At 41.7% G+C, this 26,153-nt stretch overlaps 1 protein-coding gene across 1 annotated transcript in view; it reads right to left on the reverse strand.

Moving 5' to 3' along the window:
- The window catches only part of ZNRF3 (zinc and ring finger 3), a gene marked incomplete at its 3' end in the record, with an annotated part of 181,143 nt that overhangs the window by 25,736 nt on the left and 129,254 nt on the right, over positions 1–26,153 (reverse strand). Inside the window, exon 2 of the mRNA XM_030582723.1 lies at positions 25,566–25,691. Within this exon, the coding sequence (XP_030438583.1) occupies positions 25,566–25,691 (126 nt within the window). The remainder of the gene's footprint in view (positions 1–25,565; positions 25,692–26,153) is intronic.

A 26,153-nucleotide genomic window follows, 5' to 3' on the forward strand; every position in this document is an offset into this window, starting at 1 on the left:
GTAAATCCAGAGTTACTCCTCTGATTTCAATGAAACTACTGTGGATTTACACGAGTATCTGAACAGACTCCATCCCTTAGAACTGTAAGACCCCTGGGACAAACCTCTTTATTCCTTTGTGTTGGGAAGAACACATTGTCAGCATGTAAACAAATTACTAACAACATTAACTAAGCCACTTTACACAGATGTATAATTTTCTATTCCTGTTTTCCATCGTAACTGAACATGTCAGCCTCTTTAAGGAGACTCACTGCTGTCGAGTCACTCTGTCCTTTAAGGAAAAGGAATTGTAGGTGATTCAGTTGCCAGGCATACTCAATAATAGGGAGGAACTGGCAGGCGAACCAGCTGAGAAGAACCCAAGGAATAGCTGAGAGAAATCTGCAAGGACTGGGAGGGGCTGGAAAGCTCTCCAGTCATACAGCCCTGGTCTAGGACTGACTGATCCCACAGGAAGTGGACCAGAAAAGGAAGAAAAAAGTGGTTTGGAGTGAAGGGGATATGTTGCTCCACCATTCACACTAGAACCCAGAGATGAGTGACAGGCCAGAATCCCCTAAATTGGAGCAGCACGATCAAGAGGGACAAGCAGATGCCCCCAGTAGAAGGAGAAAGGAATATTGTGTCTGAGCACTTAGTGATGGCCGACAGTCTGAGTCCAACCAGGACTGAGGGACCAGAGAGAGCAAAGGCAAAAGGCAGACTGTTTTGTTTGGACTGGTGATTTTGTTGATCCCAGAAGGAGGACAGGGGGAGCAAGCCACCTGTTTCAAGATATTGATATAGAACGGTTCACCTCTAGATGTCTGGTTTAAATCCAGCACAGTCTGGTAATGAGTAAAAGTTATTACCATCTGATGGTGGTTCAGTGTGCCATGTAAAGAGAGTTAATGGATCTCAGTCCAGGTCCTGGTGAACAGAATTGCTGGTAGTGTAAAGACCAGACAATCAGTCCAGCACAATATGCTAGAAAGATTTTAAGCTGATCCTTAAAGAAGCTGGTAAATGTAACAGCTGCCAAAGGCAGTATGACATTAATTTTGTTAGAGCTGAATATCAGTAACTATTTTTAGAGGGAACAGAAATAAGAGAAAGATGCCAAGGGCCAATAAAACAAAGAGGAATTAGAATCTTTTAAGATAAACATTTAATTGGCAGTGTCAGATTCACAGACGAATGTATGCAGAGCGTGCTAGCTTCGAAATGAGAAATGTCCCAATAGACTATTGATTGAGGACTGATTTGTCTCACTTTATCTTGAATCCTACTGAGAAATTTGGAGAACCAACTGAACTGCCTCAGTGACTTGGTTGGCTAGAATGAGGGAAGTCACCACAGGTAAGGATACATTGTGCAAGCTTTGTCTCCGCAGATGAGCCACAACAACTGATAGACATTTAGTGAACACCTTTCTTGCCATCAAAAGGCTAAAACACAGCTCTCTAAATTTGTAATGAATGTCCTTCACTATGAAATGCAGGTATTTCACATTTCCACCCTCGCATCTCACAGAAAAAGTTCACATTTGCAAGTTGAGAGTCACAAACTAATTTACAGGATCTAGGGAGGGAATTGCAGAAGCAAGGGTGACCGTTCCAAACCAAAACTCATGAATGAACCTGTTCAGCCATCTGAAGTCCAGTACAGGATGCCATCCTCCTTTCTTCTCGTAAAATTAATTTCAAATGAGCACCTCTAGCCTTCTGGGAACTCTCTGAAAAATATCTACAAATTAAGCATTTTTCAAGCATGTACTGCTCTCCAAGGCATAGAAAAATTTAACATACCCACCATTTAAGGACATAGCTACCTCACAGGCTGGACAGGTTTTAAATTATAGAGGTGCTTAGCTTGCACCATAGGGACAGTGCCATGTTACTAAGGTAAACCTACTAAGGGAACAAAAATGTTTCTTTTCTTTTAAAACCAGGGTACTAAATAACTATAGAACCTAACACTAACAGAGAGAATAAAAAAGCTATAGCTATAGAGTAGCCGAGGAAATTCTGTCTTGCTGCCACAGGTGAGTGAGTGATCAATGTGGCTGCTCCACCCTTTACACCCTTGAGTGAAGGGTGTGAGAATATGCAGGGAGTACGTGTCTTGCTCCAAAGGACACTGAATTAGTTTGGTCAACAATCTCATTCATGTGTCCTTAGAGTGGGATCCATGCAGACACTTTCTTCTTCGTGCCTTCCCTCTGGTGAGAGAGTAGCAAGTACCACCAACATAGAATGGTGAGCAAAGAAGTTCTTTAATTAAGAACCAAAGCACTGCTTACCCAAATCTGGCATCTAAATGACAGGCAAGGTCTAATGCACATTATTGGAAGAGCCTATGTTATTAGCTTGGTTGACTGATGCTGAGGCTGGAGATTTTACTGCCTCCCTGGCAAAGTGCAGTTTAAGTGGCAAATGCTGGCAGGATTTGGCCTGAAAGTCCAGACGGATAGATTTGGGCCTTGTCCAAACACACGAACCACCACACACAAGTCTCCTGTTCTGCAAAGATGGAACAGCAGATCCCACATCACTTACAGCCCTTCTTAGATTGGCTGTGTAACCTCAGCACCCTGAGACTGTGAATGGGAAAGAGTTCTCTTCGGTCTTCAGAAGAAGGGAGTTCCCTAAAGGAAAACAACACTACATTAAACTAAGTACAGGACTAAGATTTGCTAAGTACAGTGGTAGTGAGAGTCCTTAAACTTTTCACTGTGAAAGAAGAGAAACAAAGGTGAGCAGGGGAAGCAAACCAATTATTTTGGTATGTTGGCCATAGACATCATATGGGGCCCCCATGCATCCCCAATGATAGAGATTTGGTTTGGCAGAGGTTCCATGACTAAACACCAAGAGTTACCATATCCCACAAGCGAGAATGCACCAGAACAGAAAAAGAAAAAGACAGATTCATGCTTCTGGCTTGGAATAGGAGTAACTCTTATTTCCAAGCAACATGTTCCTTTTAGGACCCAACATGCACATGACTTTAAACCGTTTTCCAAAAGTCAGTCTGTTTTTATTCTACAGCTTTGCACCAGCAGTCTCCAGTGTGCTGTATCTACACCTGGGAAAAAAAAGAAAGAGATGCTCTTCTCTGAGACAGTCACCAGCACCTCTCCATTAACTTGATGGTTGGTACATGTAATAGGCACCTTCTGTCATAAACAGATTGTTAAGGGTTAATGGCTCTCGTATCTGTAAAGGGTTACAAGCAGGGAACGGGACACCTGACCAGAAGACCAATCAGAAGACAAGATACTTTTAAATTTGGGCGGAGGGAAGCTTTTGTGTGTGTTCTTTGTCCGTTGTGGGTTCTTCTCTTGGAGGGTCTGAGAGAGACCAGACATTACTACAAGCTCTCTAAGTTTCTTTTCTAATAGTAAGTAAAAACAGGTGGTTTAGGTTTTTTGATTGTTTTACTATATTTGCAATTGTGGATCTGGCTGGTTAACTTTTATGTGAGTAGTTGCTGGGAATATTTTGATTTGTATTGGTACTGGGGGGAAGTCTCTTTCTGGTGTCTGTAAGCTATAGGACCCTGTAATATTTACATCTTGAAGTTAGAGATAATTCTTTACTTTTTCCTTTCTTTTAATAAAAGATTTCTTTTTTAGAGAACCTGATTGATTTTTTCCCCTTGTTTCCCTTGTGTTATTCCAGGGGATTGGGATAACTCACCAGGACGGGTGGGGGGGGAGAGAGGAGGGGGAGAGATAGAATCTCTTTGTTTTCCTTGAATCTGTTTGCCTCTTTGTGGAAGGGAAGGGAGATGCTTCTCTGTATGGTGATTTAAGAGGTTGGATCAGTATCTCTCAGGATAGCCCAGGGAGGGAGAAAGATGGAGGAATAGTTTATTTCTCCTTGTTTTAAGAACCCAAGGGATCCGGGTTCTTGGGGTCCCCAGGGAAGGCTGGGGAGGTCAGAGTGCCCCAAAACACTGTATTTTTGTGTGGTAGCAGCGCTATCAGATCTAAGCTGGTAATTAAGCTTAGAGGATTCAGGTGCTAGTATCTCATTTTTTTAACTCTAAGGTTCAGATCTGAGAAGGAATGCTATGACACCTTCTATCTGGAAAAAAAACAGAAGCAGCCCAGCAAAATCTGTTTGTTTTAAAAGACATCATTTGATTGTTTGATACTGCTTTTGGTTTAAAGCAAAGCAAAATCTTTAAAATACACCCTACGAGCTAACTGTTTAAGTAGGCAAGAATTTGTTGTCTCTATATCCCTTCCACTATCCATAGTGAATACAGTTAGCAGCTGCTACTATTAGGGAAAAAAATGCACAAAGATTTGTTTATTAAACAGATAAAATCCCATTCCCAATTCCAACAGAATTACAGTTAAATCTGCAAAAAGGGTGGTGCATCAGCCACAGGCTAAGACATTCCAGTATAGTAACCTGCTGCATAGTGTTTCGCTGTGAATCCTGCATGAAACCCACAATGTTATGCCACATATACTACATCATTAAAGGATAAACCCTGAAGCTTTTCTTGGTCCCTCAAAGCTACCAAGAGTGTGATGTGTGGGATATTTGGACAAATAAAGTCATACGTACTAATCCTGTGTTGAAATCAGTCTCAGTATCACTGAGATCTCTCTGTCCCACAATTCTCTGGCAGGATTTGAAAGCCAGACCACAGGTCAGTTTTTCATCTGAAAGTGGGGAATGGAAAGGGATAATATCTAAACTGCTAATGGCTGAAGTTACAAATTAACCTGCTGACCTGAACACTCAGCTCTGCTACTCTGAACACTAAAGATTCATCTTTATACATATGCTATAGATATTGCATATGTGGTGGTGATAGCCAGTACTGGGTAAATGCACAGTTTACAGCAGTTTTCCATAAAAATATGAAGTCATGGACCATTTATCAGATTCACAATCTCCAAAATCAATCTTGAAACAGGCACTTAAGACATAAGTAGTAGTTCTGTCTAGATACATAATCATGTTTACTATGGTATAAACTGGTCAGATAACATAAACTTAAGTATCAGCAATATGCAGGGAAGCACAGCTCTACCTACCCTTTACCACACACAACCACACCACTACCACCAGGACAACCCAGTGCTTGGATGAGATCGGCTCATGGATGAAGAATAGGTGGCTGAAGCTGAACCTGAGCAAGACAGAGGTGACACAGTTAGGCACAAGAAAGCATTTTGAAGGGTTGCCGTGACAGTGACATCACCTTTGGTGAAAGGGTCACAACCACAATTAGTCAATTCAGCCTGTAGTTTAGGAGTACTCATGGATTCCTTGATGATGGCAGTCTCTCATGTAGAAGAATCCATGCATAATGCTTCCTGTCATCTCTGGCCAGCTAGAAGACCTTGTCCTATCCTGGCAGAGAATGACCTAACTTCAGTTATTCATGCCATCATCACTTCTCAGTTGGCCTAAAAGCAGTCAGCCCTTAGGAACTTCAACTAGTACAGAACGCTGCAGTGCACCTCCTCAACAACACAGGCTATTGCGAGCAAACAAATCCTCTTTTCCCTGCACTGTATTTCAAGTTAAGTTTACGGTCTAGCCTGATATCTTCATGGTCTCCATGGCCCAGTACTGGGATACCTAAAAGACCCCCTAAAGATTAAGGATGAAGTCCGGGATAAAAACTACACTCATCTGGCACAGAACTCCTCTCTACAGTAAGGGTAAAGTTCCCTTGTGTAGGAAACAAATTTGAGGGGTCAGTTGGAGACTTTGGTATGAATTCCCCAAGGAACTAAGGATCACCACAAACCTCACCACCTTCTGTAGCAAACGAAAGACGCATTTCTTTGAGCTTGCGTTCTCTAACAAATACATAGAAATATGCATATTTCAAAAAACCCTACCAAAAACAAGACACTAGTGCATGTGTGCTCCAGACTCTGTTTACCTCTCTCCATTATGAAAACTGACCCTTTATTCCTACCCGTTGTTTCTTTACTGATTCAAGAGTGGAGCTTCCCTCTTATCACATAGCTTCCTTAAGAGCTTTTGGTGATGGACCTTGTCAAAGGCTTTCTGAAAGTCCAAGTACACTATATCAACTGGATCACCTTTATCTGGGATGGGAAGATTGTAGAATGCCTGGCATTGAAGGTTTTTAGGAACAAATTAGATAAACACCTGTCAGACATGATCTAGGTAGGTATTCTTGGTTCTGCCTCAGCAGAGACAGCTATATTAGATGACCTCTTGAGGGCCCCTCCAGCTCTACATTTCTCTGATTCTATGGTAAATGCGTGTTACCATTCTGTATAGATAGAGTTAGCAGCACTGCGGTCCAGTTTTGAAGTACAAGTACCTTCAGTTATGTGATTAACGTCTGTCATACGTGGCTCATTCTTGCACACAGGGGAAAATGGTATGTGCAGTGCAGTGTTTTGTAGGGTTTTTTTGTTTAATATATACAAGCTGATCTGTGTTTATATTAGACAAAGGAAAGTATGCTTTCCACTGGGATTGGAAGGTGGTGAGGTTCATTATGGTCCTGAGCCATGAAGTTCATTCCACAGACTGAGACCGGCCCCTTTAGAAAAAACTGTTTCCTGCATAGATGAGCTTTACCCTCGTGATAGAGAGTCCCACAGTACCCAGGAAGCACAATTGAGAACCATGGGTCCCCATCCCAGAGTTTGAGGTGATCTTTTAGATATAATGGGCCCAGAGGACTTAAATATAAGAGAGAGAGCTTAAACTGGACTCAATATTCTATGGGAAACCAGTGCAGATAGCAGAGGACAGGTCTGATATGTTCATGGCGGCCTAGGTTGCTGAGAAGGCATGCTGCTGCATTCTGTACTAGCTGAAGTTTCCCAAGGGCTGATGGGTTCATGACTAGCATTACTGTAGTCAAGCTGGAAGTTAACCAATCATGTTCAACTGAGGCCAGGTCAACACCTCACAGGATGGGATGGAGTCTTAGTCTAAGGGGTCTGGGGGGAGGAAGCACAAGCAGCAGCCATGAGTATGGCAGAACTTAACATCAGTGAGGAGCACAGGAAACTGTGGACTAATTTGACCAATTTTGGACGTGTACTGTCAACACAAGGAGCCTCATCCATCACTACAAACTCCTCAGAGTGCTTTTATATGACTACCACCACAGCTTCCATCTTACTTGGGTTTAAGTTCAATCAGCTGATTTTGATTCACAAGCTGATCTTGTTCAAACACTGGGTCATCTCTGTGGTATTGGTATGGTCATATCAGATGAAGGATAGACATAACTGTGCATTGTCTGAATATTGCTGGCACTTGAGCCCATGTCATTTCACCCGTTCTAATGGCTGAATGTAGAAGTGTAATTTCTCCAAGATTAATCTTTGGACTTATCTAATTTAGTGCATTCTCTTGGCACTCTGCCACCTTTCTCAGGTGGGACAGCAGTATCTCATGGTCGACAGTACTAAATGCAGCAGAGCGAGCCAGAAGGATGACAATATATGTCATAGAATATCAGAGTTGGAAGGGACCTCAGGAGGTCATCTAGTTCAACTCCCTGCTCAAAGCAGGACCAATCCCCAGATTTTTACCCCAGTTCCCTAAATGGCCCCCTCAAGGATTGAACTCAACCCTGGTGGGCCACTGCTCAAACCACTGAGCTATCCCTCCCCCAACATAATCCTCCATCCATACTGGTGAGGCAATATTAAATGTCATGATATTGGTCTTATTACGGTTGATTTTCAGTCCAATTTGCTGGCTGAATGTGTTGACTCGAGTTGTTTTTTTCTTGTATATGGTGTTGGGTATGTGATAGGAGAGCGAGATCATCTGTGAAGTTCAGGTCTTCAAGGGATAAGAAGAGTGTCCATATCTTCTGTTGTATGCTGCAGTACCCAGTCAATGGAAATGTTGAAGAGGACTGCAGATATGACATATCCCTGACATACTCCTCTTTTGACTTCAAAACTGAGCTCACTAAGATCAACAAGCCATGTAAAGTTGGAATAGAAGCTTTTGATTATGTTGATTACATGGAGAGGGATTCCATGTGCCCGCAGAATGTGCTGTAGGCTGGTCCCGTGAATGCTATCGAAAACCTTCTCAAAATCTATTAAGTTTATGGAGATGTGCCGTTGCCATTCTAAGCATTGTTATATTATGTTTCGTAGAGTGAAGATTTCATCTGTGCTTCCAAGCCCTTTCCAAAAACTGGCTTCCTCTTTTCTGAGAACGCTTCTTCATAGGAAAGAGATGGATAATTTCCATGGGCTACACTAGCAATGCCAGAATTCAGACTCAGTTTGCCAAATCCACAAGAAAAATGGTAGCGAACAAAGCATACATTATGATAAAACTATCTACCAGGCAGCACCTGTTCGGGTAATAAGTTCTGTGGGTGTACTGAGGATAAAGATATCAGAGGGTAGCCGTGTTAGTCTGGATCTGTAAAAGCAGCAAAGAATCCTGTGGCACCTTATAGACTAACAGACGTTTTGGAGCATGAGCTTTCGTGGGTGAATACCCACTTCCTCAGATGCATGTAATGGAAATATCCAGGGGCAGGTATATATATGTGTGCTAGCAAGCAAGCTAGAGATAATGAGGTCAGTTCAATCAGGGAGGATGAGGCCCTGTTCTAGCAGTTGAGGTGTGAAAACCAAGAGAGGAGAAACTGGTTCTGTAATTGGCAAGCCATTCACCTCAACTGCTAGAACAGGGCCTCATCCTCCCTGATTGAACTGACCTCGTTATCTCTAGCTTGCTTGCTAGCACACATATATATACCTGCCCCTGGATATTTCCATTACATGCATCTGAGGAAGTGGGTATTCACCCACGAAAGCTCATGCTCCAGAACGTCTGTTAGTCTATAAGGTGCCACAGGATTCTTTGCTGCTTTTTGAGGATAAAGATGCACTGCCAAACTGGGTCCAGGAAATACTCTGATTTGGCCAGCAACTTTGCATTAGTGGCTAACGAAAGATGACATGATCACCTTTTCAAAACATAATGGTGCTTGGTTTTGGATTAGGTTAGTTTCAGGGACCCTAACTATGGTGGGCCCATGTTGTTAGTTTGTTGCCTTTTTCCCAGAAAAAGGATTCTTGTTACAAAGGGAAACTGGAAACTTCTTTCCATACAAGCAGAGACATGGCTGTATTGCAAAGGCCTCAGGGTAAGGATTAAAGAAAAACAAAATAGAAACCCGTCCTTCTCTAATTAGGGTCTTCATTTGCCAAAGAGCGATTCCACAGCGGGAGGAATTACATTCAGGCCATTGCTTGGATAACGTCTTCCAGCAGGTTGGCTCCTCAGAGCAGGCTCCTCTGAGCCAACAATTTCTGGTTACATGGAGGCAAGCTGCCTATATACTGTTTTAACTGGCCTGGCTTTTGCAGCCGGTTTTGTTGAGGAACAGTTTTCTGTTCAGAATGCAGAGATAAAAGCTTGGTTTGGGTTGAAATTCTCCCCACTTTCTTTCTCCCTTTCTTTTTTTAAACTTGGGAATTATAGGTTTGGAGTTTGTCTTATTTTTCTTGTAGACATCAGTGTTTTCCCCCTTAGCCACTTGACACTCTGCCAGTGAAGACTGCTGTCTGGAGTCCAGCCATTCAATCAGCCCCTACCTCATCAACACTGTGGTGCTGGTGGTCATCGTCTGTTGCTGGTGACAGGAAATCATAACTTGCAAGAGGTTAACCACAGCCCATAAACAGCCAGGCTGGCTCATTAGTCCCTTAGAGTCAGCCCAAAGGAGCTTTTGGTTGTTTCAGCACTGTTCATGGGCTTAAAATCTATGTCTTTGGAGCTCTGAGGAACCAACTTGTCTTCCCTAAAAACAGTTATCTTTTTTTTTTTTCTTACTATCTGTCCCATCAGCCAAGCCCATGTGTCCCTGTTCAAATGCCTGGAGCCTAAGGTTAGTTCTCTCCAAGTCTTTTGGCACTCTCCTCAAGCATCCAGGGCCAGACAGCTAGAAAATCTCTGGGGTATTTTTAAAGATTTGTTGGGAATCAAACTTCCAGATATAGACCTATTCATCAGAAAACCTGTGTGTCCATGTCCATATGCTGACTGACGCACCAGAACATGCACACACATTTTTTTTTTACTTTCATTAAATGTCTCAGTGTGAATCTCATGCTGGTAACTTAGCACAGCTCACCGCTCACAAATGCACCTCAGCCCTGAGCTAGCGGGACCATCCTATAGGATAATAAGGGAAGTTTAGTCCATGCTCTCTGCTGACACAGGGGATATCTTAGTGCTAATTTTTCTTCATATGTGAAATGGATACCAATCCCAGTTGGAATTAGACCTTTGAACTACACAAAACACAAAACTGTCACATGCTACAGATGCAGATACCCTTAAGTATATCCATGTAGCCACTGTGAAGACACTCAGAGGTGAAGTTCAGAGGGGAGCAATAGCTTCTAGAAAGTCATCTTTCTGGCAGTGGAAAGGGAAGTTCAACTTCATAAGTTTTGAGTTGTATTAAACTCCTCTTCCGCCAAGCCCTATGTCCCTGAAGTTTCTTGCAAAATGCTCCTAACTTTTCTTTGCAACATCTCTCCAAATCTAAAAATCATAATCTGCTAAAACTTGTCTGTCTCTTACTGTGAAGACTGGAACCCCTCCCCCTCTAATCTCCCTGCAAATCTATCCAAAACTCCACTGCACTTTTAATTATATCACCCCATCCTCATTTTTAGTGCACTGAATTCAGGCTCTTCACTCTCCTCTGCAAAGCCCTGAACAATCCCATTCCCTGCCTCCAGGTCTGCTCCCTGCTCTCTTCATCTTATTGCTCCTTTATCTCACTCCGCTTGCCAACTTTCTTTTGCTATAATTCCTGCGATTCATGCAACCTCATTTCTTAGCCAACCACTTCTTGTTGCCTCCAAATTCATTCTTTCATGTAGCCTTCCAACTGTAGCTGTTTCAGTTATCACATGTATTGATTTGGTCTATAAGCTCCTTGTGGCATGAAATCCCTATCATGGACTTGTAAATGAGTCATAAACCATGTACAATTATGGAATTCTAAAATCTTACCCGACTGAGAAACGGGTCAAGTCCTGAAGTCATCCTCAGTCCTAACTCAGCCAGAACTTCCAGTGACTTCAGTGGGAGTTCTGCCTGAGTAAAGACACCAGTAACAAGTGTCAGAAAATAACAGTGGTTCTTTAGCTCCACGTTTGTTCGGGGGGGATTGTGGAGGACTCAGTCCTAAAAGGAACATTTATGCAGAGCTGATCCACTGTTAGCAAATCTGTGGAGAGGCCAAAGGGAAAAGCATAAGATGTGTCTTTATTTGCATGCTGCTGCCACGCATTCCATATTATAAAAATACACTGTGAAAGTCTGAGGATGTCAATGTAATAGTGAAAGCCTAATATCTCTGACTTTTGACACTGGCTGTTATTCTGTAGACCCTGCTGTTCTCCTCTCACCTCTTCAGCTTTTCTCTGATATTTCTTTCTGTATGGCACTTAACATGGCTGAGATCAAACTCCTTATCTTAAACCCTCTCCTCCTGACACACTCCTGGATTGCCATCCACAATTAGCTCCGTCACTCGTCAACTGAACATTGTCTCTCTCCTTCTCGCATCCTTCTACTTACTCCTCCTTAAAGAGACTGCTGAAATGAAGACAGGAAATAATTACGAAGCCAAAAGAAAGGGTTAGGAAGAAAGACAAGAGAAAAGGTGTATCTCAAGTTTAAAACCGTGTCCTCACCTTCATGGCCCTTCACAATGCTAGCTTAACCAACATCTCAGACCTTGTTTTATGTTTCCCCACACATCCCCTGCATTCCACCAATAACAATTCTCCGATTCCTGTTTCTATGCATGCAGTGCCCACCTGAACCAGTTTGCCAAGTCACTTCCTTCTCCCCATTCAAGTCTCTCTTAAATCTGTTAAATAGCCTTACAGTTGGAAGGTAGCATGGTCTGGAGGAATGAGCAGGGAGCTGGGAAGCAGGAGGTACATAGTTCTCATCGTGCCTTTGCTGAGGAATCACTTGGTGGCTGTGGGCAAATCATTTCCTCTCTTTCCCTCCATTTATATCCATTCCATAATACCTGCTTACCCCACAGGGACATGATGAAGATTAGACTTCAGCTAGTCAATGTACTTCAAACTAGTCAAGCAGAACATAAATGCTATTATGGAAACCTCAGATCTTCCTAGATGCAACCAGAATTTAAAAACAGAACAAGTGTTATCCTGTCTCTGGATCTCCCTGTGCATCTCTGTTAGCATCTCAGGATAAAATGACAGAGTCCTGTGGTACCTTATAGACTAACAGTCATATTGGAGCATAAGCTTTCGGAGGCGAATACCCATGTGTTGCTTTTTACAGATCCAGACTAACACGGTTACCCCTCTGATACTTGACATTTCAAGAAGTGATTGTCTTATTTTTGGGCTTTGTATCGCACCAAGCTGTGTACTATTGTCACTAAGTAAATACAAATATAGGTGCCTGAGATAGATGGACGTAAAAATAGAATGTGAAAATACCAGCACAATTACCAGTATCCCTTCTGAGACATGAGTCTTAAGGAAGCTCCTCCTGCCATAGGACCTACAGTGGACAGATTTGTATCTAATGCTCTCCTGCTAGTTTATTCTACACATTTCACTTCTTCTCTCCTCCAAACACTTACACTCTTTTCCTTGCATCTTCATGCTCTTTATTGTTGAACTGGTTCTCGCTTTTTTTTTTTTTTGGTATCCTACATTTTCAGCAACTAGTATTGAAGTGGCAGCCCCTTTCAACTGTACGTTTTACAAATGATTTAACAGAATAAAGCTGTCTGTTCCCTGGGCTCCCATTCAGGCATTGCAAAGCCCGTTCTTCCTGAGTTATTTGTGTATAGCCTTAGTTAAATGAAACATTTGTCCCCTTATATTATATATAATATTTTTAAAAGAATATAAATCACATATGCTCTAGACGTGAGAATAGTGTATAATTCTCTAGTAAGTAACTCTGAATTTAAGGGCTGCTTAAAGATAGACAAATCCAAAACAAGTCCTATTGACTGGAAGTTGAAATTAGAAAATTTCAGACTGGAAACAAGGAGCAACTTTGTTTTAAATCCATAAGGTAATAAACTATTGGATCATCTTACCAAGGAATGTGATGGATTCATCATTCCTTGGAGTCTTTAGAAAAAAAACCAATCTTGATTTAAATTATGTGCTAGTTTAACCATAAGTAACTGGGATTGAAAGTGTTCACTTAACACAGTAGGGAAAAAATTCCCACCAATGCAAGAATTACTGGGTGACGTTCTACTGGCACAGTGGATGCTCTTGCCTTTTAGATCTATGATCTAAAGCCTGCTAGACAATCAGTGGGGCCCCTGGACGATTGAGATTAAAAAAAAGGAGTACTTAAAAAGACGATAAAGTCATTGCAAAGAAACTAAATTAATTCTTTGCTTCAGTCTTCACGGCTGAGGATGTTAGGGAGATTCCCAAACCTGAGCCGACCTTTGCAGGTGACAAATCTGAGTATCATTAGAGGTGGTTTTGGAATTAATTGATAAACTTATCAGTAACAAGTGACCGGGAGCAGATGGCATTCACCCAAGAATTCTGAAAACTCAAATGTGAAATTGCAGAACTACAGGCAGCAGATTTAAAGCAAAAAGGAAGTAGTTCTTCACAGAGCACACAGTTAACCTGTGGAACTCCTTGCCTGAGGAGGCTGTGAAGGCTAGGACTGTAACAAGGTTTAAAAGAGAACTAGATAAATTCATGGAGGTTAAGTCCATTAATGGCTATTAGCCAGGATGGGTAAGGAATGGTGTCCCTAGCCTCTGTTTGTCAGAGGGTGGAGATGGATGGCAGGAGAGCAATCACTTGATCATTACCTGTTAGGTTCACTCCTCCTGGAGCACCTGGCATTGGCCACTGTCAGCAGACAGGATACTGGGTTGGATGGATGTTTGGTCTGATCCAGTATGGCCATTCTTATGAACTAGCATTGGAAATGTATGCCAGGCCAGTCTAATCTCATTCGGAAGAATGCTTCCATTTTGGACTCAGAATGGTTTCCCCTCTTTTCACAGAAAGTGATAGGCCTTGTAGTAGGGCTACTACAAGCTTTCAACAACTGAATTACTTCTCTCAAAGAGAATGTTAAATACTGAAGTTAAATATTGTTTAAATATTAGGGACCTGAGTTGAGTTTTTTTTAAGCCTAAGGGATTTAAACACATCTTCACTGAATTTTAGTTCCACAAAATACTATGTAGCTCATCCATGATTTTTAAACAAGATAAGCATGCAACTGTACCCTATTTTGCATAGGCAATTCCTACAACTGGAACAGATTTAATTGTTTCTACATTCAACAACCCAATCTGTGCATGCATCATAGTAATTATGTATGCAGGTTAGGAAAGCAATTGCACTCTCTTTTTGTGCCCATAATTACATGCTTGACTTGAAAAAATTCAAGTCCTAGACATAAACCAGTTTACCACCTGCCTTATTTCTGTTTCAGCAGCTCACAAATACCATTTGTGAACAAAATGGCTAACAACTGGCTCAGAAATATGAAACGTAAAGAAACTATTTTCAAATGCAAATGAATTTACTGCTGGAAGGAAGAGTGTCTGATATTCTGAATTTTCTTGCAGCAAGCTGGATGAAGCCACAGATTTGTAGGAAGTCAGAGGCTCACAAGGGAAAAGTGACTAGTAGGAGAGAAACAACTTAGTACTTAAAATTCTGTCTTCAAGTACTATACAAGTATTAACCAGTATATGGTAACAGACTTGTTACTGTAAAAATGTCCCAGGAGCCCTCCCTAGAAGGGGCCCCTATTAGGTATGAGTCCAGCAAAACAGGGTCCCCTACCTGACAAATGAATTGGTAATAAAAACTGAGATGGGGGTATTCATCAAACTGTCTTCTCTGGCATGTGCCCTACTTCAGGTGTACCAAAAGCTTCTGCAAGCAGAACTGATGGAGCATCAACATTTCAACTGAGTTTCCAGGAGCTAGTTTCTTGAGAGGTATTTTGTAAATGGCATGTTTTTTAAAGTGCTTTATGGACTCTTCTGTGGATTAACTGGTGAGTTAAGTTCCTAATGTCTATTTTAAAACAAGCTCCTTGGGCCAAAACTTTACCCTCTATTTTCTGCACAGTGCCAAAGCACATTGTTGACACTCTAATATTAAATACACACTTGCACTTCTGGCCTAAAAACTTCATCCTTCCTAAATGCCTGGTTAAGAATTTGAACAGCTCTGCCTGCTAAGGCCTATGGGTACACCTTACAGAGATACCATTTGGAAACAAAGACTGAGTAAGACCTAGAACTGGACAAGAAAAGCAGCCAACCTCACAAAGTGAATGAGCTCAGGTCAGGGTCACATAACATTCTGAGACAGAACTCCAATATAATGACTGGACAAATGAAAGGTAAGTCAGATTTATAATTATTCAATTTTATTTACAGATTTTAAAATATTCCACTAAATCCAAACTAAAACCCTTTCCCGTTAGAACAGCCCACTCCATAAATTGGCCTTAGGGCTGCACCTGTAGATCCGCAGTTTAAGTGTACCCGGTAAGAATGTTTGAATTAAAAAACTCATTAGAGAGCCAAACAATTAGAAGTCATGGCTACATTTTTCAAACAAGATGCTGACTCTCACTCCAAACAGCAAAAACAACCTTAACTCTGACCCATGGCAACCGCAATAAAACCTTATTATGACATAACACAAGAGGTTCTTCTAGTCAGTCTCAATGTAGATATGCTCTGATTAAAGTTCAAGGGCAATAAATAAAGCAATAAATGGGTTCATTGGGGGAAACGTTGGAAGTATTCTTAGCTTTAAGGAATCCTAACACTGGACTGAGGAAAGCCAGCCAGTTTAGAGGTGGGTGCATTCACCCTCTTGCTGAGATCCATGGGAGTGAAGCCATGCTATTGCTCACCTCCTAACAGCGACAGAAAGTAAATACGTCTTTGGTGAACCTTAGAAGGGGCACGGAAAAATAAATCCCTTCCTGAGGACTTTGAGGCTTGTATGAGAAAGCAGGTTTTGTGGCTTAAAGCTCGTCTTCAGTATAGTCTCTTGCTAGCCATTCTGACTCTGGTCCTGCCCCAGTATCAGAGAAAAAGGCAGGGCACTAGTAATTCTAGGTTCCACCAGTTTAACTTCTTTAAAATCAGCCAGCCAGTCAGTATTGGAAATGCACCACTGAAAGAACCACACACAAAAGTTTGCGAGCATTACACAGGCAGGCACTCCCTGCCTGCAGCCATGCAGCATGTGCAGGCACTTTCATTGTAACTTCAGACAACTTTACTCTGGAAAACAGGGAAAGGCAAGGTTGTGCTGTTGCAGCGTGTGGGGGAAGAGGTCTGGCCAATGGAGAAAGAGTTTCACTGTGCTGCCTGCATTGAGAAGGCAGGAATTCTAGAAGGGGAAAAGGTTCCCTTTGAAGCACATGGCACTAAGAGCTTCCCAGTGACCATGGCAACAGGCTCAGTGGGTTCCCAGCCTGAGAACCAAGGAGCAACAGCCATGATTCAAAAACAAAACAAAACAAAAAAAACAGTCTGAAAGAAAAGGAGGAAGGAGGGGCAGAGGGAATGAAGTAGAATTAGCCTGGCAGAAACAGACCGGCTCCCTGGTAGGCAAATCCAGCCAATAATGCGTGTTGGGTTCATGGGGTTTCCTTTTCATTTTCAAAGCTTTCTTCTTCCTTCTTCATTCCCCTTCCAGCCCTATTCACGAGCTCATCAGATCAGTAAAGCCAGGCCTTTGCTTCGCCTGCATGCAGCAGTGCCTTAAATAGGGCTGCACTGTGATCAAAGGAGATGCTAAATCAAGGCTGCCACACACACCCCTTGCCCAGTCGGGACCCAGTTTTCACTGGTGCTCAAATGGAGTTGTTTTTAGAGAGGGGGGCCAAAGAGGATGACACTCTTGTGATTGTCCTTCCATTATATCATATAAGGCTCAATCTTGCTGGACAGGATTTCCTGTGATGCAAAGATCTCTTTAGAAAGAATTAAAAACATTCTTGTTCTTAAATACTGGTCCTATTTAATGAGCAGATAGAGAACTGGTATAAAGCTACTGAAAACACAGGCTACTGTTCTGCCTGGAGAAGAATCCTTATACCAAACAGGTGGATCACTGTGTTATGGATGAACAACATTGTTATATTTCAGATTGTGACTTTTTCCCTTTACTTAAATTCATCCTCAGTTCTCTCCCTCTTGCTTTCTAATGTGAAAAAAGCTTAGCGCTCCTCACCCACCTGACACTCTCATTCTGACACTTTCCCTGTTATTCCTAATGGCACCTTTCTACACAGCTCCTGATGTTTCTTGATCTTCTGAGTCATCTTCAAGCCTGGTCCACACAAAGTTGCATAAGTATAACTGAAGGTGTAATTTTAAACCAGTTCAGTTAAACTGTGGCAGCTCTGTATATAGACACTCATATCTGTTTAAATCTAGTTTATATTGGTTCAATCTGAAGTCTGTAATTTATAGATGCAAGGTAAACATATGAACTGAGTTTAAACTGATAAATATGTACAATGTTCTGTATGGATGTTAGTTTAAGTTAAACTTCTGTGCAAATCCTTGTCTTTATTTCCACAGTACCAATTTTCTTCCTACCATCAAATTGCCAGATTAAATAATCCAACTTTTTATACACCACTTTCCACATGAAAAACATAGTTCTCAGAGTTAACAGAATGGCTTCCAATGAAATTAAGGATGAAGGACAGACACTGGCAGATTCCAATCTGACTTCAGAGTTAGAAAATCCATGGATCTGGGAAAGCAGTAGAAACTCCAGCTGCAATTATGTTGCTGCAAAGACAAAGCAGACTCTCTCCCAGTGGCCTATGGCTCATTATAGAATTAAAGTTCAACAGCCCTGCATCTGTGGTTTTTACACAGACTAGTCCATCTATTGTGCAAAAATGTCTTTTGAAAGGAACTATTTGAATCTGCAAGTTAAAAAAAATTCAGTAGACATCTTAACTTTCATATCTTTGTTGAGGTTTCAAAATATTTACTTCATTTTTTAACTCAAACTATTTCCATTATACCTGGGTCTACTGGAAAAATAGGCAGGTTTGCTATTTTCCTCCATTCTATGGAAACAACCCAGACAAAGAAGTTGATCACAAAAGGAAGCTGATAATCTCAGCCATAGACACATTAGTGGAGATACTCAACCCGACTGTCCCAGTGGACTATATTCCAAGTATCTAAGGCCCAGCTTGACAAAGCCCTGGCTGGGATGATTTAGTTGGTGTTGGTCCTGCTTTGAGCAGGGGGTTGGACTAGATGACCTCCTGAGGGCTCTTCCAACCCTAATATTCTATGTTAAAACCATTATTTGACACTTTTTGGGGGGAAGAGGAAAGACAATGAGAGGTGTTCAGGCTTCTCTAATGGAGATGGCAATAGCAGAGGAAGTGAAAAATAACAGACTTTTCTTTAAAGAAACTTTTTCAACACCAACATGTATTTCACTTAAAATCCTTGTGTTGCTATGAACTCCACTTCCCAACAGGCTTTCCCTTCTTCCACAAAGGCTGCCACAATCTGCTAGGAATCCTTCTACATTGGGCATTTTCTTAAAAGGGACACGAGAGATAATAAAGTTTATTATCACTGTTTACAACTAAACCTTGCAGATGCATTTTTGTTTGAGGGAAACACTTCTTGTACTGTATTTACACCCTATTAAGTTTCTCTATCCTTGTTTGCCCAGAATCCTGGTGTCCAAATTGCTGGGAGAATTCTTAACCATATCAGCTAGAAGTCAAATGCAGCCAGTCTCCCGTCACCTCCTGCTACGTTATATTGATGTTCTTAGCCTTGACAGATACTGTAGTCACACTGGTTTCTACAGTTCGGTTGATTAGATGCTCAACACACATTATTCCCACAGACTGGCTTTTGAGCATCATAGTGTGTGTGTCCACATCTGTCCATGTGTTCAGTGCTCATGAAAATTACTGATTTGAAAGCCCTGGAGACTAGAATTCTCTGTTTATACACAGAACTAGAACAGCCAAGGCAGTGGCAATGCAAGCTTCCACCATGCACTATCTGACAACATGCCTCAGCCCTGATGTGGCAGGGGATTAGCAAGAAGGGTGAAAAAAATAATTTCCAGGCCTCTTTAGAGTCTTGTTTAAGACTACCAACAGCAGGAAGCAATTAGTGACAATTATGGTGGTAGGTCTGTGGTGGGTTCACCTTTCTACTGGGAACTGGACTGAGCATAAAGGCCAAAGAGCAATCAGATGGTAACTGTGTCACAACCAACCTGCTCAGGATTCACAGCTGTCACTGGTGACATGCAGGTGAAATGCTATCTGTCAGTCCCAATCCTGGCCACTAGCTAGTTACGCAAAGGTTGCCAACTACATTGCATCTGAGTTTCCCACTCATGATTTGAGCCCTACAATTGCTCAAGGATTATTCTTTTGTGTAGCTGATGGCAAAAAACTTACATGTATCTTTTGATCTTCTTATGGAATGTTCCAGAGACCTCTCTTCTTAAGCTACTACTTTTTTCCTCTGTATCTGCAGACACTTGATGCTTTAATTGTCAGGGGTCTAATTACTTTCTGCATGCAGAAGATGTAGAGACAGGTTCTTTTTGGTTTATCCTGAGGATGTGTCTCTCCTAATTTCATGCTCTCTGGCTGAGATCATTTGTTAGGGTTTCAAGAATTTTTTTGCATTAACATAAGTGAAAAACCAGAAGTTAATGTTTTTAGGACCTATTGCTTCTTCCCATATACACATGTATTAGAGAGACAAGGCAGGTAAGAGAATCTCTTTTATTGGACCAGCTTTTGTTGGTGAGAGAGACAAGCTTGTGAGCCACACAGGGCTATTCTTCAGGTCAGGGCACTGAGGTTTGTGCGGCTCAAGAGCTTGTCTCTCACCAACAGAAGTTGGTCCAATAAAAGATATTAGCTCACTTGTCTTCTCTAATATCCTGGGACCAACACGGCTACAACTACACTGCATATATAAAAGTATGTTAAGATTTACTTCTCCCATATCACTTTAAACTGAGCCTGATGAATATCGCTTCATTCAGATCGCTCTCACTATTTATGTAGATACCATCTGGTAGCTATTTCCACATTCTGGTCCATGCTTTGCTTTTTTCTTGCCTCAGTCACTAATGATTCCCTTCTTGTTGGTCTTCTTGCCTCATCCCTTTTTGGCTTACATTCTGTTCAAATTCCATGGGTCATTTGAAAAAAGGAACAATGAAAAGTCATCTCCTGCTCCTTTATTCAGACATCAGCAAATACATACCTGTAAAGTTGCAAAATTATCTTTGACACTTACAGCTGTTCATACTGTTCCATGCATATGTTTACAGAACCTAAGTCATTTATCCTTCCCAGGAAGCTGACCACTATGACCTAGTTTGTTTAAATTTAAACTTTGTTTCTTTTAGTCTGCTGTATTCTGGTTTGTGCTATCTTTTATGCTCTGGACAGAACCTTAGAATTCATGAAAGCTGCTATACAAGTTATTAGACAGCACAAGTGGGTATTCACCCACGAAAGCTCATGCTCCAAAACATCTGTTAGTCTATAAGGTGCCACAGGATTCTTTGCTGCTTTTACAGATCCAGACTAACACGGCTACCCTCTTGATACTTGAAGTCTTGTTCCAAATCCTTGCAATGCAGAGAGAGCCCCCAACTGAGTTTGCAACAAGACTCTCAGGCTTGTGTTTGCCCTTTGCACATTTCTAACCTTCAAATCTATACTGGATATTGTATTATGAGAATTGTGTGTAAGATGAAGAGTAAAAAGACTAAATCTGCCAACACTCAATAAAAAAAGCAGGAATCCCTTAAATCCTGGTTTATGGGAGATCCACTGCATTTCAGATAATGTGCTGTGGAAGTGACTTTGTGACTCCACAGCCAAAAACAAAGCCTTTGAACGCTTTTTCCTTGGTGTCTCAGGGTCCAGTGAAAACCAGACTTGAACAGCAGGGCAATAAAACAATTACCGTTAGTGGATGCCATCTGCAAGATGTCTGGGGGAAGGTGTGACATCAATTGCAAGAAATAAGGATGGGGAGGATCCTCAAATGGCTTAACAAAACACAGTGAACAAGTTGCTTTGGCACAGCTGAAATCAAAAGGTATCTGAAGCTGGGAAGGCATATTCAGGCCCTCACACTTTTTCACTCCCTGAAAGATGGGTGGCTTTACAAGGGCTCTCCCCCACACTAAAACAATTAGTCACAGGAAAGGCCATGATAGCAGGTTCGAGCAACGCTCCTGAAATTATTTCAGTCACAGGAATGTCAAGCATGCTCCATCATTGCATCTGCCCGATTCGAACATCAGCCCTTCAGCATAATGAGAAATAATTCACCACAAATTGTAAAAATGTAATGGGCTATAAATGTCAGATGTAGAATGGAGAAATAACTGACTCTGCAAATCAATGTCATTCTATAGTTTAATTACATATATAAATGCACAGAGCAAGAGCATTAAGGTCGCGAAGTCAAGGACTCAAAACTTAGAAAATGCCAGAATTAAGGTTTTCCATGAAAATCTTAATTCAGCCTCCTTGTGTGTACACATTATGATATCTTCAATTATATGTTTCTCTCCTTCCCCTACAAGAAGACTCCTGCTTCATTCAGAGCACAGTCTGGATGGTGTTGACTCATTATTCAATTTTTTTAATCCTTATTATATGGCTTCAGGCCTTATTTACTGCACACAGATCAAACCCTGAACTGAATACAGAATTATTAATATCCTCACAGGCTTTTCTATAATGCCCATCACCACCATGCCTTCACAAACAATTAACATCTCTTCACAACACTCCTGTAAGGTAAGGTGATATTATTCCCAATTTGCAGATAAGGAATGGAGGCACAGAGATTAAAGCCAAATTGCCTAAAATGTCTGTTATTTGGGTTCCCAACTTAAGATGCCTAGGGAGCCAGATTTTTTAGTTGTACTTTATATAGTTAAAGCACAGTTGTAGTTATGAGCACTCAGCACTTCCAGAAATCAGACCTCAGCTATCTCAAGTCAGACACCCAGAAAATGAGGCCAGCATGAAAAGTCTGGTTTAAATAACTTGCTAAGCATCACATAGGAACTCTGTGGCACAGATATGGATAGAATTCAGTGTTCAAGGGTGGCATTAAATTAACTCAGCCACAAGATCATCTTTGTCTCTTTCTACAATACCATCTCCTTCCCAATACACCTTTCAATTCTTCAGCAAATGAGGCGGGGGTTCTATAACCTATAACCTCATCCATCACACAACCCAGATTCGTTTCCAGAGCACCACCTACCCTATAAACTGAGGGAAGAAGGGGTGCTGTAGCAAAAAGTTTTTAATCACATGATCACAATCACAGTTTATACATACAAGGAGCTGAATTAAGGTTGCACAGGCAACCTTAATATTGGCATTTTTAAAAGTTTGAATGAGTCCTGTGGCACCTTTAAAGACTAACAGATGTATTGGAGCATGAGCTTTCGTAAGTGAATACCCACTTCGTCAGATGTATATAATGGAAATTTCCAGAGGCAGGTATAAGTATGCAGGCGAGAATCAGTCTGGAGATAACGAGGTTACTTCAATCAGGGAGGATGAGGCCCTCTTCCAGCAGTGGAGGTGTGAACACCAAGGGAGGAGAAACTGCTTTTGTAGTTGGCTAGGTGTTCACACCTCCACTGCTAGAAGAGGGCCTCATGCTCCCTGATTGAACTAACCTCGTTATCTCCAGACTGATTCTCGCCTGCATACTTATACCTGCCTCTGGAAATTTCCATTATATACATCTGACGAAGTGGGTATTCACTTACGAAAGCTCATGCTCCAATACATCTGTTAGTCTTTAAAGGTGCAACAGGACTCATTTTGCTTTTTACAGATCCAGACTAACACGGCTACCCCCTCTGATACTTAAAAGTTTGAGTGCTTGACTTTTCAACCTTAATATAGTTTAATTGTATATAACTTCCTAAATTTTTATAAAAAACAAAAATCAAAATTCCATGACATGGAGCAAATACAGACCTCCACGTGGGTCATCAGTAGAGTAGGAAACTTTTAATCCATATCACGAGCCAACGATGACTGGTACCAGTAGAAGGCTGTTATCCTCTATGAGGCCCTGACACCAGAGCGGGATGAGATTCACACTTTGCCAGTAATTTTCACAGCTATTTGCTAAACAGCAGAGAAACGTTCGGGACTCTGAAATGCTGGTTTTAGTTTCAAGTTCTGGAAAAGAGCACTCTCTAGGGGCTATAGCCCCTCGTGCTCCCATCCCTCAGAGACTGTCCCCAACCAAACCTACTCCTCAAACACTGCATTTGAGTCAGGATGCTTTCCCTTTCTCGTCCATGCTGCCTGGGCACCTGCAGAGGGAGCACTGAGAGCACAAAAAAGTTAAGTCTCTCTATTCTTACTTCTGGTGTCTTGCACCACATGATCGCAGTGCTGCTGGCAGAATCAATGCAAGGAAAGTCCTGCTCAACATCTACAATCCTGGACTGGAGCATGCTCAGTGCAGACAGAATGTTCAGAAAACTTTGCTCCCCACCCCTAACAAATCTCTACAGATCATGTAGAAATGGTGATTTTCAGAAGCATATAAACACAGCTAAATTTGGTTGTATCTTCACAGGGATGACAAAGGCATCTCTGACACCATGGCATCCTCCACAGATCACATTTCGAGTCCTTGATCCAATTCATGGAGGCACTAGAAGTTCTCAATGAAAAGATTGCAAGAACTTTTTTAAAATGGGCTAAGCTTTTCTTTTTCCCCAACCTTGTTCTTGGAAATGCTAAACAGTTTTTGCTGAAGCTTTTAAAAAACTTTTAGATTCAAGACAGCCAGGGCTGTAAAACAAGGTCTCATAATGGAAAGCATTAAGCAACCTCAACTAGGTGTCACTTCCAACTGCATCTATAATGTCATCTCGTTTAAACATTAGTCTTTGAAAAACACTAATCTTAGAGTATAAATGGTCAAGCAGGACTTTGGCTGGAAGATCAAGAGAGCTGGACACTGAACCAGGATAGCAGAACTCAGGACACAGAGTTTGGAGTCTTCTAGTCTAAAGTTACTGTCAGAGTAATTCTAGTGCCCCAGTTGCTGCTCAGTGCCTTGCCCAGTGCCAACATGAAGTTAACAGGATGGGTAAATTTAATGGCTCCTATTCAGAATCCTGGTCTGTAGCGAAACTGCCAAGAATCCAGTCCATTCTATAGTACTGCTGCTGCTGGATTGCTATAGCCCTGAGCTACAGCTGAGCCACTGTAGCTATCCTCTGGAGAGGAGAGCTCACAAAAACGAAACCATGCAGGGTACTATAGCTCAGACACCCTCATGGAAACAGAGAGATTGGGGATGGATAGAATAGCAAAAGAGCCTCCTGATTTTCTAGTAGCCAGGAGGGTGGAGAAGCAGCAAAGAAACTCTCTACCTCTGGTGAAAGTCAAAGATACCTTCCCCCTACAACCCAAATAATCCAGAGTCCCTGGTCTTGGGGGGGCAGGGAGGGGAAGGGTTCTCCCACTTTCCATCTGCCAGAGAAGGCTGGGAAAGCAGCTAGTAGCCAAAGACTGGTACAAGAGACTGAGTCCCTGAGCAGGGCCCAGGGACATAAACCTCCCAGTACTCTACCCACTCCCCAGCAGTAGAGTGCTGGACTTTTCACCAGGACACTGCCCCAGGTCTTTTCTGGTCCCTTTCTCCCTCCATCTTTCATATTAACCCCCAGCTAGCACATATCTGCTAAATTTTTCCATGCCTTATGTCTTCACAAAATTCTCAAAAAAGAGCTCAATATATTTAGTTTAACAAAGAAAAAGGGTAAGTGGTGACTTGATTACAGTCTACAAGACCCTACATGGGGAAGAAATATTTAATAAGCTCTTCAGTCTAGCAGAAAAAGCTAGACCAGTGGCTGGAAGTTGAAGCTAGACAAATTCAGACTGGAAATAAGGCATACATTGATGACAGTAAGAGCAAATAACCACTGGAACAATTTACCAAGGGTCATGGTGGATTATCCAAAAACTGACAATTTTTGAAATAAGATTGGATATTTTTCTAAAAGATCTGCTCCAGGAATTTTGGAAAAGTTTTATGACCTGTGTTATACAGCAGTTCAGACTAAGTGATCACAATAGTCCCTTCTGACCTTGGAGTCCATGAATCTCCCCATTCTGCCCCAGTTTATGCACCCCCCACATAACCACAATGAGACCGCCACCAACAGAGCACAATACTTTGCTGAAACTCCTCCTTGAGCTAAATGGCCTACTTTGCCCAAATCTTTCCTCTCCCCCAGCCATTTTTCATACCTTAGATGCCCTTTTTCAAGCTTGGAACAAGTGCCATATCCCATGGGAAACCTTAGAAAGGATCTGTTTGGGGAAAAAAGTTTCCTCCAGTTTTTCTCATTTGTCACAAGAGGGGGCTATCCCCTTCCAGAAACAGAATTGCAAGCTCCATTTATCTAAAACATTGGTGGTCATTTTTACCCTTACCTTGCCCAGAACAGTGAGGCATGGTTTAGGCTCCAACTCAGGCTGTTCCAGTTTCACCACTCCTACCCAGCCATATTCATACAAGTCCTCTTCATCGTTGCTATTACACAGTCCCAGTGGATGCATCTGAAACAGAACAAGGGGAGACAAGGAGAAGTTGGTAAAGGCGTTAACCAAAACATTAACATGAAACCAAAACAGTGTTCATTATGATGGAAGTAACAAGATATTCTACTGGTGGCCTAAATACAGAGCATAGTATATTTATCAGTCAAATACACACTAAACAGAGAAATGTCTGCTTGCTGTTCAGACAGTGGCATGTCAGAAGGTGAGAGAAGTTCCATAATTCATTGATGTCCCATCACTTCAAACTGCTGATATAAGTTTCATTATACATTAAGGGACCAGTCTCTTCCTTTAAAGATAGAAGGTAAAGGTGACTAAGCATCTTTTAAAGGCATCTAGAGTTAGGCTCCTGATCTTGAGACTGGAACAGATACCATCAACTAGAATGAAAGGAGGAGGCAGCCAATCACTGAGTGTTTTAGTAAACTAGTGGAAAATCCTCTCCATTTCAACGCAGCG

This window comes from Gopherus evgoodei, chromosome 13 (assembly GCF_007399415.2).
Source record: "Gopherus evgoodei ecotype Sinaloan lineage chromosome 13, rGopEvg1_v1.p, whole genome shotgun sequence".
Lineage (NCBI taxonomy): Eukaryota > Metazoa > Chordata > Testudines > Testudinidae > Gopherus > Gopherus evgoodei.